Raw genomic sequence first — 18,209 nt, 5'->3', positions numbered from 1 at the left:
CAACATTACGACATTCAATATATTTGAATGATACGGTTAGCGCCCAGTTAGCTCCTAGCATTTCTCAACATGCCTCCTTTTCGACTGCCCGGGACATTTAAACTAATAATCCGTATACAAACAAATTCATGCTTTTCTCCTCAACAGAGAGCGTTCCCCGATTGAACAACAGCGCCGTAAAATAAGAAGAATGGCGCCTAATTACAGACTTAATAATATTGACTTAGCAATGTGTCACGTGAAGATTCAGCAGCCAGATTAAGTGTTTACTGACAATTGACAGTGATAGCGGACATCATCACTATTCCAGTCAATCCTCTCCACACAGACAAGCATAAACACACTCGACTATCACTAAATCAAATTTAACACACGTTTGTAATGACGCCAATTCAGTTTACAACAGGATTCATTCGCTCGGTCAGCAGGTGGCAGTATCCTCGTACACTGGGGAGTAAACTGCCATTAAACGAACAGAAGAAGAAGAAAACATCTGCACATGCGCGATACGGATCGGGTAGACCCGATTTGTACGGTCCGACTTTGCACATGCGCAGTAAGGATCGGGGAGTCCCGATCCGTAACTATCTTTTTATTTTTCGTTTTTGTCTACATTGTACTGAAATGCTTCATTATTGCAAACATTTTAAGATATACTTATTATTCTTAACATCTTAACCGATACTCTGACCCATAACTATCGTAAAACCCTACGACCGGAAGTAGACACCTTTCGCGCATGCGGGGTACCGATCGGGTTTCCGGTATGGATCGGGTAGCGACAGTATCCACAGTAAACAGTTTTCATTGTGTTTAATACTCTGGTTTCACGTCACTGGTGGCTATGGTCATCTTTTATATACAGTGTTGTGGTCCAAGCTGTTCATACCAAGATGCCAAATCAGGAATCCGTGCTCATTGTGATGATTGTGATACAAACTTGCTCAAAACGTCTAAAATAAAATATCTTCCCTTGAGGCCTCTGGACTTTTGGTACTACCCAGATGACACAGTAGGATCCGCAATCCACAATGGAAGAAAGGGTGCAAGAAAATTCCAACACTTTTAAAAATAAAATTTATTAGCATCTCTAATGTGTATAAATAAAAACATATGAAACAATGCATATACGTATGATGTAATGAGCTTAACAATAACAGGGTTACATGTGATACAAAGGAGCAGTCTTCATTTTAGCCAGTGTATTGTGAGGAAAACTGAAATCAAGCTTTCAAATATGCATACCTATAAGTTGCAAATCTACATTCTTTGACAAGAATGAAATAAAGAGTCTCTTTGGGGCGATAACAGGGAGAATATGGTAAATATCCTTTCTTTTATGCATTCCTGTTCAAAGATTTTAAAACATCTTTCATTGAGTACATTATACTTCTTTTTTTTTAAGGTTCACTAAATGTTGAGGCGCGGAGATGCAACACTATTCACACTGACCCTCTCAGTTTTACATAAAAGTTAAAATCCTAAAAGGATTTCTCTTTACTCCCTTTTACCAAGGTCACGTTGTTCCACAGACTTGTAATGAGGGTCTTTATAAGCAGGCCCGATGGGAACAATATGACTATAATGTTTGACACAGCGACAAAATATTGTAACATATCAAACTTTACATGTAACTAGCGGACCCAAGCAGATCAAACAAACAAGTGGATTTTACATTTTTACTAATGTAACAAGGTTTGTCTTTTTTCTGCATGGCTTGTTGTGCCTGGGTCACGATACAAAGGAGACAGTGAACATGGGGGTGAGGGGGGCTCATCTAAGGATTTGGCTCTCTAAGGCTTAAAGCAAAGAATGGAAAGGACCTCTCTTCTTGTGTCACCAAGCGTTTTCCCATTTGGTCATCCTTTAATCAGTCAAAGTTGTCAAATGTCTGGACAGATTTGCACCTAAGACAAAATCTAAATGTGATGCACACTCTTAATTTACATTGCTGACAACTGGACGGGAATCCCTACAACCCAAAACGTGTGTATCATTATTGGCCACTGTCAGTTTTTCCTCATAAAGTGAAAAATATCACATTTTTATAGGGGATAACAACATCCAAGACTAACTGCTTCAAAGTAAAAAAAAATGGATAAGTACAAAAAAACCAAAAGAAAGAAAGAGAAAAGTGATGTGTCTGCTATAATATGCAGGTGTACGTGACGGTGACAGGTTATCGGCACCCAAGGATCATGGCGACCTCATTCAGCCTTGTGGAATGAAGGGACTATGTAGTAGATCTGAAAAAGATGGTCTCTGCTCCATCCCAAGTCTTCAGAAGAGTGCAAAGATCCCCTTATTTTCCCTGATATATCCATGTTCTCACGTCCTAAAACTCTGCGAACTCCTTTGCGCATTTTTCCGTTAAAGAAACGCGGATTTCCTCCTCTTCGTAGTCGTCGAAGTTGCTGGTGTCCCCCGGGCCTCTACACTTTGGTATGAATGGAGCTTCAACCTGCAGAAGAACAGAAAGACTTGTTTTACTGGGTGAGATTATTATTATATTTATGCCTACACTGGCTTGTCAGTAGAGCAGTCAAGACTGTATTGTATTACAGTGAATGTAGACAGCATCTGTTGTCCTGGCAAACCCCGAATGCTGTCAACTTAAATGATGTGCCTGTCAAATAGCTAGTGTCTGAAGCCTCTCCCTCTACAATGGAGGCAGTTTTTAATAACTTAACAAAAACTGTCAACTCTGCAGTTTGTGTAACAATTCACCAGGTGTGCAGATACGAGAGCACACACATCTAAATTTCCCTCTAAAGTCTGCTTTTCATTCCTAAAACTACTTTATTCATGTCGTATGAGTACAACAAAGCACAAAAGCATGAATCCTTTGATTAGACATCTTAATCCCATCTTAAAAATCATCTTCAAAGCATCTGATCTGAAGAGCTTCCACACCACAGATATAGACACTTGTGCCTTCATACATAATCAGACACACACTGTACAAACCAGCTGATGCATAGCAGAGAGTTAACCCTTTAAAGCCCGAACCAAGAAATCATTCAGAGAATTTGTTCATTGAATCTTCTGACAATTTTTGCAATTTATTGTTTAAAAGTGCATTGTCCAATTTATTCAGGTTTTATGGGAGAAAAACCCCCCAAAAGAGCAGAATCACAATGATGATGAAAAACTGTATGTATCAAATATGTTACAGGTTAATGGGTACCTCTGGTATCGCTTGTACTTTTATCTTTGTCCCCTCTAATTTAACAGGATTCTGTATAGCTACATTTTAACTAGGGCTGCACAATGACTCAAATTTTAATCTCAATCATTTGAGAGTTTGACTTCCCATAACTGTTCAGCATCACATTTCCTGAAAGCACTTGACTGGGGTGATATACTCCAGGTAACAGACCATCGAAACAAAATTTAAATCTCTGGCGCAGCACGATGTGGAGCTTGTCCCTAGAAGCGGATCATCATTCATAGTTTGGAAATACTTTGGATGTAGGGCAAGCAACGTCAGCCAAGTCATATTATGTCTGTGCTGCAAAGCAGCACACGTACCTTATTGAAAACACATCACAAACTGCAGGACAATTAATGCATGAAGGCTACAGAAAAACAATGCAATGGCCGCTAGCAAGAATTTTCCAACATCAACTCAGACGTTTGTAAAAATAAGCCAATACAACGCGTTCGCATGCGTATCCGTCTGGCTCACAAAGACACGCTGAAATCACAAAAGTAGCCACATTAATTTAACCAAAGATATGTGAGTTAAAAAAACAGGGTGAGTAATGCAGGCTTCTGGAAAATGATCAACATATGGGGATAAAAGAGCCGTTATCCCCAATGCAATTATTTTTCGAAAGTGGTAATACCTGCCCTGTATGCAAAACGTTGCAGGGGAAATGGCAAATGATCTCACAGCTGTCGGGCACTTGGTACTCCAAGCTTCATTCATGTCCATGGTACTGGAGTGAAAAACTTCACATTTTGCTTCTAGGAGACGCACTTAGGTCACTGAAATATTTGTCTGCAAAGATGTTTTAATTAACAAGAATTTTAGAAAATTTTTAGAAAAGCTAAAAGTCACTGACTCAACTATGCATTAAGTTCTACTTTAATTTTTATAAATATTTATTTTTCTTCTAAATGATGCACTGAATTTAAGTCATTCAGTATGTTTTATTTATTTATTTATTTTTTGTTTGTTTACATCTGGCTTGTGGACAACAGTTAAAAATTACCCATCTGGCAAACACTGTATATTTGACCTCTTCGGACAAAGCATTATCCTTGATAAAATTAATATAATTTATATGATCTATATTTAACTTCCTTTTAACTTGCTCTTTGTACTGTGTTTGTTCATTAATTTTACCCATTATTTAACAGAAGTCATATGATTGCAGCTTATTCAAATACATAATACACATAACTGAGACTAAAGACAAACTGTGATTGGATGATTTTCTCAAACAGCAGAGTTGCATCTGTAATGCTTCAATACATCACTTACTGAACACTACTTTCAAAGATGCACTCAGTACAACACAACGTGTATATCTTAAAGACAAAAACTGTGGTATTTTTTCAGAGTTGCCCATTCAACTCCCTCTGCTCTGGATTTACTACATGTCAGAGAATAACCTTACACGCAGAAGAATGTGACATTAGCCAGGATCCAGAAACAAATGTTATACAATTAATCTGATCATTTCGTCATAGTCAGATGTCTACTTTTTTCTATAATTATTCCATCATGAAAATACATATTAAAACAAAATGATCAAAGAGAAGAAAGGACCTCTGCAAAAATAACAAAATATGCTTATATGAGCTGGACTCGAATATTCAAATAGGATATTTGTTCACTGGGACTTCATAATTATTAGTCCTTTATTTATCCAGGTAAAAAATCTCATTGAGATTAAAAATCTCATTTCCAAGACAGACCTGGAAGAAAATATAATCTAATAAAATCTCAGCATGGGTGCCCGCCAACTTACAGTGAGACTACACAGTGATTGGCCCAAGATATTACATTCTAACACTGTCATACAGCAATATACTAAAGGCAAAGCAACTGAGTCCACAAAGAAAAGGCTCCAACTTCACTGTAAATACAAAACGGCTTCTCTTCCTTTTTGCAGCTCTTTATCTTACTTTCACTTCATAAAACCCCAGGAAGCAATTCTGCTCATGAGGAACTACTCTGGAGTTTTACTGGACTAACTTAAACAGAGAACACTGCTTATTTTCATCTTATAACAAATCACAGGTAGAAGAGTGCAAAAACAAAGTTAATAAAAAAAACCCATAGTGATTCCATATTAAGCTAAACTAAAGGAAGTCAATAAGATTTAAGCCCAAGCTAAATAACTAATTAGATTTATCCAAACAGTCCATTATCACTGTCACGCCTGCAAACTGGCATGTGGCACCATGTGCAGTAAAGCTGGGTGATTTCCAAGTGAAAAAACCCCACACCTTTTTACTGGCCAGTTAAAAAATAAAATAAATATATTAAGTAAATACTGTGCATGCAACAGTTATGTAACGACAATCAGAAACAACCTTGTAGTAAAAATGATTGAAGAGTATTTAGAAACTTTCTAGAAAATAAATAAATAAATATGGGTGTAAATCGATATGTAATTAACTCTACAAGCTAATTCTGTATGGTGTCACTTTAATGTGTGTTTGGTATCTTGCCTTTCTCTCATAGATTGCGATCCAGTCTGTTGTGGCGAACCATTTGTGTCCTTTGATGTCATTGACTCCATTCTTCAAGTTGCCGTAGCGTTTGGTCAGATCCACCTGCAGCAGGTTTCTCAACAGGTCCTTTAAATCGGAGCTGAAGTGAGACGGGAACCGAACCTGAAAAGGCCGCAAGTGTTAGGATTTCATTTCTAGTAGTTAAAGCAGTCGTGCACATTTAATTTAACTTAGCTATCATGCATGACCGTTGCTCCTCATGCCATCATGTTTGCATTTCCAAAAGAAGCAGCTTCTTACCTTTCCAGACACAATCTTCTCATAGATCTGAATAGGCTGATCTGCAAAGAAAGGAGGGTAGCCAGCTGCCATTTCATAGATGAGGACTCCAAGGGCCCACCAATCCACAGCTTTGTTATAGCCCTAAAATGAACATAACACATGTTAATGTAACAGAAACACACAAGAAGAAAAACACTTCTAGTATATAAGTGGAGAAAAAGTAGGCTGTTTTTAAGACATTTAAGACTTTCTCATTATAATTTATCACTTGAGAAAACTTCCAAATGGCTCCCGCAGCTGCACTTGGATAATAACACTGAGGAGCTTTGGTTAGTTGCATTGTAAGAATCTGCACTTCACCACTAATTTTACTCTGACCTGCAGTTAGAAAACTGGAACTTTGTATATAGAAATAAGACATTTGTATAGCAAGCACAGACAATTCTGCAAATTCCTGCAACAGTCCTTTTCTTTTAATGATGATTTTTATTTTTTTGTCATAGAAACTTTTGTAAAATATGACTCATCTAGAGACCAGTGTTTAGGCTTTACAAGCATCCATTAGCAGAAATGAAACGGTACTCATAAACGTGCTCAGTCAAAACTGCTCATTAACGCAAATGTTTAATCACCCAATCATACTGCACATCTCAATTCATTTATGCACGGTCAGGACAACCTACTGAAGTTCAAACTGAGCATCAGAATGGGAAAGAAGGGTGTTTTAAGTGACTTATACCTTAATATAGTTGTTGGTGCCAGGCAGGCTGGTCTGAGGATTTGAGAAACTGATCTGCTAGGATTATCCCACACAACCAACTCTAGGGTTTACAGAGAATGGTTTGACAAAGGGAAACTATGCAGAAAGCAGCAGTTCTTTGTGTAAAAATGTCTTGTTGATGCCAAAGGCCAGAAGAGAATGAGAAGTCAACAGCAACTGCATTCAAAACTCACTGAACCTTGAAGCAGATTGGCTATAACAGCAGAAGAGGACACCTGGTGCCACTCCTGTCAGCTAAGAACAAGAAACTGAGGCTATAAATCACACCGGTTCACCAAAACTGAATAATAGCAGATGGAAAAAGTTGCCTGGTCTAATGAGTCTCGATTTCTGCTCCAAAATTTGGTCAGGTTTTAGTGAAAACAACATGAAAGCATGGATTCATCCAGCCTTGTATCCAGCTGCTGGTGGTGGTGTAATGATGTGAGGGATATTTCTTTGGCACACTTTGAGCCCGAGTACCAATTGAGCATTGTTTAAACATCACAGAGTATTGTTGACCATGTCCATCCCTTTATGAGAACAGAATCTATATAAAATGAAGAATTCAGTCAGTTCTGAAACCTAATGGAGATCTGTACCTAAAGTTGCCCGGGAGTTTTTATTACTGTATCACCTATAACTAAAAGTTTTGCGTTGTTAGAATGTGCCCTTCTTATTTACACAGGCAGTAGGTCCACTTCCATTGAGCTGCAGCGGACACTTAAAGCTCACCTACATGTCTAGAAAGGAAACGGTGATGAGGTTGCTTGCAGTCCTACAGACAAGCTGTAAACCTTTTCTTCCTATGTAGTCACACAACAGCAGCTTGATGTTATTTTGCTTCAACATTTCTGTGTGGCATCACTGATGACTAAAGTAAGAAAAAATGCTTTGATGCAGTACAGAAAAGTAATGAAAAAATAAAGTTACAAAATGACGTCCATACTTTGCTGAGTATGATTTCCGGAGCCAGGTACTCCGGTGTCCCACACAACGTCCATGTCCTGCCTTTTACCCGCTTAGCAAATCCAAAATCTGTCACCTGGAAGTCAGTCGCACATTGTTTATTCAGCAAGTGTGGACACACAGAAAACACAGCAGAATGGTGTATTGATCTGCGTTCTGGCTCACCTGAATGTAGCCATGGTGGTCAATGAGAAGATTCTCAGGTTTCAGATCTCTGTATATGAGATCTAGTGAATGGAGGTATTCAAATGTCAGCACTATCTGGGCGGCATAAAACCGCGCATGTGGTTCACTGGAACGGAAGAAGAGATAATTCTGTTTAGAGTCGTAAACAAACACGCGCGAGTAATATCAGAAAATCTATATGACGAATCAAAACTGCAGGAGACTGCAGAAGAAAACTAACCTGAACCTTCCAATTCGTCTTAGGTGTGAGAACATCTCACCACCTGGAACATACTCCATTACCATGTACAAATTGGAGTTGTCCTAAAACAAGAGGGGAGGGGCCAAAAAACACACTTTAATTTTACTGAGACTCAAATAAAGGAATTTTAATTATATAATGCCAAAAATCATACTGTACCTTAAATGCGTACTCAAGTTTGACGAGAAAGGGGAAGCTCACTGCCTGTAATATCCTCTTCTCATTTAATGTGTGTTCTATTTGCTTGAGTTTCACCACCTGACAGATAAAGAGATAAGATGACCTTGCCGGGCAAATCTCACTAACATTAGCAACAGACGCGGCTGAACACTGAAAGCAAAGGCAGCTTTTAGTTATAATTTATTTTACTTGTGTCCCCCAGTAACCCTTTTAATACAACAAGAACAGGTTATAATGTCATTTTTTTAAGAAGATTAGCAGCCATTTGTTGGATGTGTTTAGCGCCACCTCACTTTCATCGTCACTGCGTGGTTCCCGCTCATGTCAACACTACTGTCTGTTTGACAGTGTTGCCACTGACCTTCTGCTTGTCCAGTATTTTCATGGCGAAGTATTGCTCTGTTCCTTTGTGCTTCACCAGCATGACTCTACCGAACGAGCCGGTACCCAGCGTCTTTAATCTGTCAAAGTCATCTAGGCACGTTGTGCTCTGTTGAAACAACATTATGTTAGCCTGCTTCGTGTGCCAAGTCTTTAAATAGCGAGTTCAACTTTTCGAGATTCTGACCTGTGGTGGGCATTCCCATTTCCGTAAGAAATCTTCTTTGGCTTTGGCTAGAAACTCTTTAACTAAAAGATAAAGAGCACAGACAGGCGGTCAGCATACACTTCTTTATGCCAAAAGAGCTTGGCTTATGAGTACAAAAGTTATAGTAGGCAAAAAGAACAAAGGGCATTGTTATAGAAGGGAAAGGAACAAATGAGGAGAACAATACGGGCAATCAACTCTCATCTGGATATGAATTAAAACATATATTAAGAGTATCACATACTTTAGTTTAAAGAAGGGGATAAAATACAAACACAAGACAGCAACATCCACAACAAGCAGACTAGTGATGCATTCCAAGACACTCAGAACGTTCTGTTATTTTGTAGCCTTACTAAAAACGGTAAGAGGACCACAGCACTCAGAAATGAGAGGGAAAAGTTTATCTGAGCATCTTGTGCATCACTTACAAGGAGTTTGTGGGAAGGCTACCAAACAAAGCATAAAATGGTAAGCATAAACAAACCAATGTATGGGACACACAGCAGATATCCAGATTGAGAGAATGCAGATAACAAAAAACACTGAATTATTTTCAAAGCAGGACAAAGTAAAAAGCAAGCACATCTAGCAGGTTTTCACAATAAGACCAATTCTGTTTGCCATTCTGGTCATCTTTGGAGGAATTTAGCATACCAAAGGTCTCTATTGATCACCAAGGTTTTGCAGGAACAATCACCCACACGGATGATGTGATAGAAAAGAGAAAACAGAGAGAAATGTAGAGTTCATGTACATAAAAACAAGTATAACACGTCAACAAACATGGAGCATGTGTAGTGAATAGAAGCAACAGGAATGAAAACAGAGCTGAGAGTCACGTGAGGAATCGAAGAAGCGACTGACTGCCTACTATGGTGTTTTAAAAAAAGCTGTATCAGAAATTCAGCCATGCGTGCTAGATCAGCCTGAAAAGATAATCTGTAGCAAAGATAAAAACATTACAAATCTAATCTGAACTACAAACTTTTTTTATTTAAAGCATCTTCTTTCTTTTTTCACTCCCACTGAAAAAAGAACAGCTATGGTACAGTAATAAGTGGCTACCTCAATGTTGGAATTGAAGGTTTTTAGCAATAACTTTTTGTTGATAAACTCTATGGACACCAAGACATTTGGGTGTTTTTGTCTTTAACATGAGTATAGTGATTTTGTCAAATGAGGTTCTGGTTTCTAAGAATCAGACACATGCTATCCGAGTCACTTCCAGCACCCTTTCAAAACAACAGCAGTCTGTCTCCTTAGTTCCAGTGGGCTGTGAAAACAAAGAGGTGATACAATACAGCAGTAAACATCCTCCTTCACCAACTTTTTAAAGCGTGCTGTTGGTATTAAGTTCAACACACGCATTTTTATGAGGGAAAATAATACAGTTTTTCAGTTTCCATTGGATATATTGACTGGCAGGTCATAGCATACAGATTTTATTTGCATTTAACAGTGCCCTGTATATCATCCATTATACATTTTCACAGCAGATGCTGTTGCAGATGCCACATCACTCATCCTGCTGAACCACTGCGCAATATTTTTGTACTATTGAGTCATTATTGTTATCGTTTTGTGTTTTTTGTTACCATTTATATGCATTTTTATACTTTTAACTAAAACATCTGTAGAGCTGCAAAACCAAATTTCGTTTCACTGCATATTCTATTGTTGCCAACTTGTATCATCTATTCTCTTAATTACTTTTCTTAGCTCTAGTATGACTTTTTATAAACTTTAATCTGTTAAAAATAAGAAAATAATGCCCCAAACTGCAGAGGTAAAAGTTAAAGACACAGTTTTACCCTTGCTTAAATAACCCATCACAAACTAAGCATAAATTCCAATTCCAAGGTCTGCAAATACATTAGAAAAAAAATATCCAGCTTGTTAGAGAAATAAATGAAGCATCTAAAAATTATATCAAAAACTTGAGGAATATACTGTCTCAACTCTAATTCAGTGCGGGGGTTAGAAAAACCAAACTGTGAGGTTTAGGCCTGTTCAGTTTAAATCTTCAATATTCTTTGCAATGCTGCGTGTCTACAGAGTAAAGTTAGCACAGTCGACAAGCCCTTTCTGAGATCAATGCCAAACTCCACACAAGCAAGACATGGTTGAGTTATGTTGGCTTATCCAGTTACACTACAGTACACGCGCACTGTGAAATAAAACAGGTGTCATGATGGCAAGTGTTTAATCTCTCCGTCCAAGTGTGACCGTGTCAGTGCTCTTCCAAGCGGTCCAGCTCGTTGCATCAATGTACAGTAAACACAGGTAACGTGCAGCTCTGTGGGTAACCAGGTCGTCTTATCAGGACGGCTACACTCCAGACAAATCTGCCCCTCGGAGCACAGTGTCAGCTTAAATGGGTTTAACAGTTAGCTATGGCCCAGGATCTAGGGATCATAGTTGCATTCAGCGGAAATGCTTGGCAGTATAGATAATATAGCTGATCTGATCATCTCCGTCTGCCTGAGTACGTCTGCTTGGAACTGTGCACAGGGCCTGTCTGGTGTCTCTCTACAGGTCAATAAATCTCAGCAATCACTGCATCATAAAGTGGCATTACCTTAAACAAACTCAGTGTACAGCTCAACCCAGATGGTTCGCGGCGTTGGGTTGTTTTTTTTAAGAGTAAGAAAGTGCACTGGGCGTGTTTTTGTTTGTAGCCAAATACAGGAGGATTTTTTTTTTTATTATTTAAGAGCAAGGGGATGCTCAATGATGACCAGCTGCACACATAAAAGCATATGAGCACAAAGTAACACTGGCCTAGTCTGAGCTACGTCAAACCTTTCAAAGCTTGTAATACCCCTTATCCTCTGACGAAGGTCTGATGACAAGCTGCTCCAGTCAATGACACTGAGTGTGAGAAGTGAGCCCTGATGGACCTTTACCACAGTAAGATTAGCAAAGGGACTCTAAACAAATGAGTGACATTATTAAAGTGTGCTTTCTGGGGAGCATGCGGCCCTAATGCTGGGAAGACGGCAGCAGGGCCAGGCTTTATGAATGGAAAGAGGGCATTTGTCATTTCTCCACCATATTTGGTCATGCTGCTGTTTATGCAGCCCAGAATAAAATGTGGCAGTGAAGAGCCCGGGGCAGGAACAATCCTACGCTGCCTTCAGATAAAATTTACTGTCTATTTATTTAACAATTACCCAAGAGCCTGCGGTTTATTGCCGCAGATTTAAGACCATCTGTGAAAACTTTCTGTCTTCGTACAACTAGCTGCTGTTGTTATTGTTGAGAAGAAGCCTGCAGTCAAATATGCAGCAAGAGCCAAAGCATTATAAAGCTCGAGATGACACAACAAAAGAGGTGGCGAGGTGATGCTAAGGCTCAGGGTTTTTACTCATTAAGCAGGGATTTTGACATGAGACAAATACAAGTCGCTGATGAGTGTGTCAGTGTATGAAGGCCCTGGAAAGCTACAACCATCAAGAGGCAATGAAATGACAGGGGCCTTCTGAGGGCTAATCCCCCCACCACTACCACCACCACCACTTAAAGCTAAAGTTAGCAGGCTAGCTGCTCTTCCAGGCTTTCTTGTGCTCCAGTTTGCATGCAAACCGCCTTTTTAACATTTGAAATGATCATAGAGAGCCATTAATAGACACGCACTGTTTTCCTGGCTACTTAACAGGCTTTAATAGTCTCCTAACACTGCCAGGGCTCCCCTTCCCCACCTCCCTGGATGCCAAAAAACCACAACAATCCCGGGGTCTTCTTGGAGCTATAGCTACCTTCAATAGCCCCCCTATTTAAAAAAATGGATATACATTCGCAGAACCACAAAAACAATCCTTCATGCTCATTTTTCTATCTAAACGGAGAGTGCTTTCAGCGTCGGTGCAATGTGGGAATGTGCGGGGGGCGATAACGGACGGACGGCCCTCCCTTGCTTTACTCTGGCTGGTAGTTTAAACAGTTTTTAGTTATAACAGGCTAGCTGGCTGCTTCGTGGCATCTTGTTGAGATGACTAAACGCAACACAATAACACTGCTGAGTTCAAACGACAGCTCGCACTCACCGCTCTCTAGCTCGTTGCCCTTCTTGGCGGTGGCAGCGTTCCCCATGGTGTGGAAGACACGGCGGTCGCTCCGACTGAGAAGAGATGGCGGCGGCTAGCTAACCTTCCAGCTTATGTTTTCGAGGTCTTCAAAAGGGGCTAGCCCGAAATCGATGCGAGTGTTTACTCGGTTTAAAACGCGAGGAAAACAAAGTCCAGTAGCCGCCCCCTTTCCTTCCAGCTGCCCCTCGCTCTCCCTCTGTCTCTCCCGCTCCTTCTTCCCTGCAAAAGATGTTCCGCTCCCGCTAGTTCACGTCTGCACGGCTGTCATGAAGCTAGCGGTCACTCCTGTTTCTGACTAAGCTGCTCCCGAGAACCGTCACCAGCACTCAGCTGCGTTCACGGAGCGCTCAGGGGCTTGGATTGGCCACAGATGGCTCTGAGCAGATGCCAAACCAGGCATGCTTCCGCGTTTTTGGAGCATCGCGGCGATTGTATTTCGCAGATGTGGGATACCGTTAGAGTGCTCTTTTGTCTGACTTTAGAGGAATGAGCCTTTATTTTATTTGTGCGTTCAGAGCTAAACGCTATTAGTGTTCCCTTACACCATGTCAGCTGCACATCTGCTTTGACAAGTTCATTGCACAGCTTCAAATGTTTATTTGTATGCCTGTGTGATTTATACATGACAAGTACGCGATAGACAGATATAGTATCACAAAAATAGTAGTAATAAATCATATATTATCATTATTAGATTTAACTGAAAAGGAAAGGGAAAATTATGTTAAAACCATGTTGTTTTTCTATCAAAAATAACCAAGGTTTTTATAGTTAACTGAAAGTAGGCAAAAAATTAAAACTAGATTTGTTTTTATTTAACTGAAAAAAATAATAAAAACTAGAAACGTTAAAAAAGTGCAAAGTAATTATTTTTTATTTTTTTTAAAAGTAAGTAAAGTAAGTTAAACAAAAAAAAGTTAGTGAAACGATTTTGTGAACTTGAAAAACAAAAAAAAATATATAGATGAAATATCCTGAATTTTGGTATTTGTTCAGTCGACGGCCTTTGTCTATAGACTGAAAGTCAACTACTTCTAAAAAGTTCTGTTTGTGATTTTTCTAAATCTTGCCTCTGGCATTTGTCATACATAAAATAACAAAAATTAAAAATAAATAAATAAATTATATAAAATACTCTGAAAACAGATAAAATCAAATCAAATATGCAGAACATTTCGTTTACATTTTTACAGATTTGGTTGTATTTGTTTACTAGTCAAGTACATAGAGGACTGTTTGTAATCTACTTTAAACTTTATATTTCTATCTATCTGTAAAACATTTCAGACTAGGCTAGATTTCAGGTTTAAAAACTTTCTTAGAGTAAAGTATGTTTTTTTTATCGAACTAAGATTTGGTACATAAAGGAGTTTAAAAGTGATTTAAAAACATTAATTTAGACACCCCAAGCTGTCTTCATAAATTTTTGTATTATAAAATCTAGTTTAAACTCAAAATACCCATATTAGGACAGGGTATTAATATTATAAATAAAATAATAATACCATAAATACCGCAAGAAATAGAGTAAAACATACCACAAAACAAAAACAAAAAAAATGCAAGACTAAAAACATAGTATTAATGTTTCTAATAAAAATATTGAAATGATCTGTCTGCCAATCTATCATCACAGCTTTTTCTGAACTGCAAACAGTAAATAATCAATAATAAGTTATTTTGTAAGTACAAATTTAATAAGCATACCTGTAGTTACAACCACTGCAGCTGCCTCATTCTTTTCTGACAAGATGTGTCTCGCTTTGCTCCATTCAGCTACATGAGCCTCGCAGGTATAAATACCATGTGGTAGATGGTATAAGACCTCCTTGATCTTCTTGCTTCTTTTCCCTCTGTAACATCTGTGTCAGGGTTTTGTTCTTTGCCTGCAGATCTGAAGGGAGGCAAGTGCATTGTGCTTTTGCGAGGCACAGTGCAGCTTGGCTTTAGGGTGACAGATGAAAAAAATTCCTGCATTTCTTTTTTGTTTTATTCCTTTTTAATTTTTAGTATTGGTAACTTCTGGTAGCTACTGAATCTTCCTGTGGTAACGTGAGTCTCATATGGACTTTCTAATATAGGAAAAATCAGAAAACAGATGATCGGGTGCCAAGGGAGGAATTGTGGTACTACAGGAAGAAGTCTGGAGCGGCAGAGATGTATGTGAGGGTGATGTAGGAGGTGAGGACAGCGTAACAGAGGTGAGATGTGTGGTGTGGTCTGTTTAGGGCAGCTGTGGCTCAGGTGGTAGGCAGGTCATCTACCAATCAGAAGGTCTGCGGATTAGTAACTGTGAACAAGATACAGAAACCCGAGTTGTCCTTGATGTACCCACTGGACTGTGAGTGGATGAATTTTAGATAAAAGTCTTTATGTGTGTGATGTTGCTTTGGTTGGAGTGAAAAATAGGTTCAAGGTGGGGGTTGGAATACATCAGGTGGTCAACCATACATAGCAACAGATAGTTCACAAGAGAGGAGAAAAAGAGTGTGAATGCTGGGTGGAGTGGGTGGAGATGAGTGTCTGGGGTGATTTGTGACAGAAAGATAGCAGCAGAAGTGAAAGGGAAGATAGTAGAGAGACCGGCTATGATGTATGGTTTGTAGACAGTGGTACTGACAAAAAGACAAGAGGCTGAGCTGGAGATCTTCATTGACTAGAATAGACAAAATCAGATATTAGTACATCTGTGGTGAACCCAAATAGAGCAGCTGGAAGAAGAAGAAAAAGAGAAAGAGGCTAGATAATAACGTCTGGCTTTGCTTATTTATCTGTGCTGTGAACTAGCAGAATGGTTGGAGAATCTGATCCAAGCTTTGCAGTTTACCTCAGGCCTACATCAGCTTCAAATCCACACTGGGTATTCAGTCTGACAGACTAACTGTATGGTGATGTTCCTATTTAGATGCGTATCTGTGTGCATCTTTGAAAGTCGGTCTGCTTGGAGTTTGGATCATTTCCTGTGGCTTGTTCACAGTTCAGATTTCCTGGTTTTCATACACGCGACCTGGATCAGTGTCTTGCATCTTAGGAACAAGCCTGTTGTCTCATGCTTTAATCTTTGGTAAGCGATAGCCTTCTTTAAATAATTATGGCAGCGCTGCCAAGAATGTCACAACTACAGCATGCAGGAAGATTATTAGAGGAAGTGAGGAAGTAATCCATGCCTTTGGAGTGATGACCAGCGAAGCAGAGCATTTGGTATCCAGCCTTGCTGTCATATGACATCATGGGTGTCTGATGACTGCTATCAAACACTGGCTGGTCAGTTATTTTGAGGGCAGAAGCTGAAAAAGCCTTTTATTTGACATATATTTTGACACAGGAAGAAGAAAAGATCAAAATCTTTTTAGGTGTTTATTTCAGGCTAGTGGTTTGCCTCCATAAATTAAAAAAATATTTTATTCTTCCAAAACACAAGGAATATGTTTACATTGTCCTTCAAGGGCAAGCATATCGCCTTGTTGTCCTTCATTTTAGCCTGTCATAGGCAAACTACATCTTTACAAGATACATGAGCACTAAGGAGATTGTTCGTGAGGAGTGCAAATATTCCTTACTTGGAAGACTGACTCATTTGCACCCCTTTACCTCAGGAAGCAGAAGGAAGAGAAAATCCATCCTCATCAAGGTATCAGGCAACTCTGCAAAGGGCAAGAGGTCTTTTGACCCAACCCACCTGTCCATGTTTGTTTGTTTTGTATCACTGGATTCAGTGGAAATGTTAGCCTTTTCTCACTTTCTTGGGGGCAAGTTTGTGTTTATTGTCACACTAGAGGTGGATCTCTAGGGAAGAGGGGATACAGATGATTTGGCATTGTTATGGGAAAGCCCAGCCCTTTGTTTCACACACAAAGATTGCTCTATGTTGTTTTCTCTGGCAGAGACCAGCATTCCTCAGGGGATGGATGGCTTTTCCAACGACGGCCTGAAGGGTCTTGTCTTCTATGCATTTTCTCCACTCTCCTAACAGCATCTCACTTAGCGAGATCGTCTTCTCACACGAAATCCCCTGAAGGCCCCCAGGTAGCCATCAATATGATTGTTGGACAGAAATCACCTGGAAGCTTCCAATCAGGATAGAGCTTTGGGTGTGGCCACCAAAAGCTTACAAAAGGGGTCAGTGACATTTAGGTGTCCTTCAGTCTTGAATTTAGCAGACTTTCCGTTACCCAATGGCGCAAAAAGAGCTGTTTACAGTAACAGCAGACACCAGACTACAGATCCAAAATGCCTGCTCTTTACAGCACATGCAGTTGCTTTAAAGAATTTTTGAACTTAAATATAAATTACTTTATGCAACCCTGAAGAATAACCTCGGAGGTGGTTGATTAAAACCTTCTGCAAAAAATGTCAAAGAAAAGCAAAGTAAGCTCCGAGAAAAGTTCAAGGATTGCTTGTCTGCACACTATTATTCAAATCATACGCAAAGCAAATCAGTCCTCCATCACATTTACTAATCCTGATCAAAATTCATAAATGGAGGACTTCTGTCGAGAACAGAAGGCAAACAGGAGGAGCCAAAAGGGCACAGCAGTAAACTGAGCCATATAACTGTGTGTAAAGTCAAGACGATGACACACAGAGACCACCAAGAATTACCAGACATGTCTCAGTTCACCAGTGTTAGGCCCAAAATTCATCACAAGCCCAACGAGTAAGAAAGTTTCCTTTGCAAAAGAAAAACAGCAGCTTTTAGAGACTTCTGCATTCCACCTGCGTGTCTCTGAGAGCAGAGATGTGACGTATTTAAAGCTTTACAATTCACCTTTTATACGCTGTGATACTGTATGTGCAATATTACTTTTTTCCACTTCTGTAGTGTTGCTTACTGTTCTAATGATCACATCCCAAAACCCTGCCCGCCTTGTTGTTGTTAAGACCAATAGCAGAGGTGGTTGAGATAGCAGAACTCACTGCTTGGCTTAGTGCAGATATCAAGGGTCTTATTATCGCCAGCATGTGGGGTGGGAGGTTCCCCCCTTCACTGACAGACTCAGCCAGCTGTCATATTTTGATAAGGTGTCTGATGATTGGCTTTTCCTGTTCGACTGCAACCTTCCTGCATACTGTAACCAGATATCCCCACCATTTGTTGTTGCTGCACAGATCCACAGTTAGGTTTACATGTATTCACCTTTGGATTGCATTTCAGGGGGCTGTTATGCAATTTATAGCATATGTTAAAATGCTGAAAAACCTACAAACCAATTTTATTCTGGC

The 18,209-nt window shown here is 39.5% G+C and overlaps 1 protein-coding gene across 3 annotated transcripts; it reads right to left on the bottom strand.

Moving 5' to 3' along the window:
- Nucleotides 1-1,063: 1,063 nt before the first annotated feature.
- Nucleotides 1,064-13,360, bottom strand: prkacbb (protein kinase, cAMP-dependent, catalytic, beta b). 3 transcript variants are annotated; one of them, XM_085141526.1, is made up of 10 exons: nucleotides 12,945-13,360; nucleotides 8,875-8,930; nucleotides 8,668-8,796; nucleotides 8,286-8,384; nucleotides 8,106-8,188; nucleotides 7,865-7,991; nucleotides 7,680-7,775; nucleotides 5,989-6,111; nucleotides 5,686-5,850; nucleotides 1,064-2,461 (listed from the first exon to the last, which is right to left on the bottom strand). In XM_085141526.1, exons 1-10 carry the CDS (start codon nucleotides 12,988-12,990, stop codon nucleotides 2,336-2,338), a joined length of 1,050 nt encoding a protein of 349 aa, XP_084997652.1. In that variant the 5' UTR covers nucleotides 12,991-13,360; the 3' UTR covers nucleotides 1,064-2,335. The 3 variants fall into 3 exon arrangements, with proteins under 3 accessions (XP_084997652.1, XP_084997651.1, XP_084997653.1); XM_085141525.1 differs by having other exon boundaries at nucleotides 8,875-8,936; nucleotides 12,945-13,359; XM_085141527.1 differs by having other exon boundaries at nucleotides 8,875-8,936; nucleotides 9,553-13,357.
- Between the last annotated feature and the right edge of the window lie 4,849 nt (nucleotides 13,361-18,209).

Source organism: Neolamprologus multifasciatus, chromosome 18 (assembly GCF_963576455.1).
Source record: "Neolamprologus multifasciatus chromosome 18, fNeoMul1.2, whole genome shotgun sequence".
NCBI classification, from domain to species: domain Eukaryota; kingdom Metazoa; phylum Chordata; class Actinopteri; order Cichliformes; family Cichlidae; genus Neolamprologus; species Neolamprologus multifasciatus.
The sequence above is the reverse complement of the archived record's forward strand: the minus strand, read 5'-3'. Positions and strand labels throughout refer to the sequence as shown.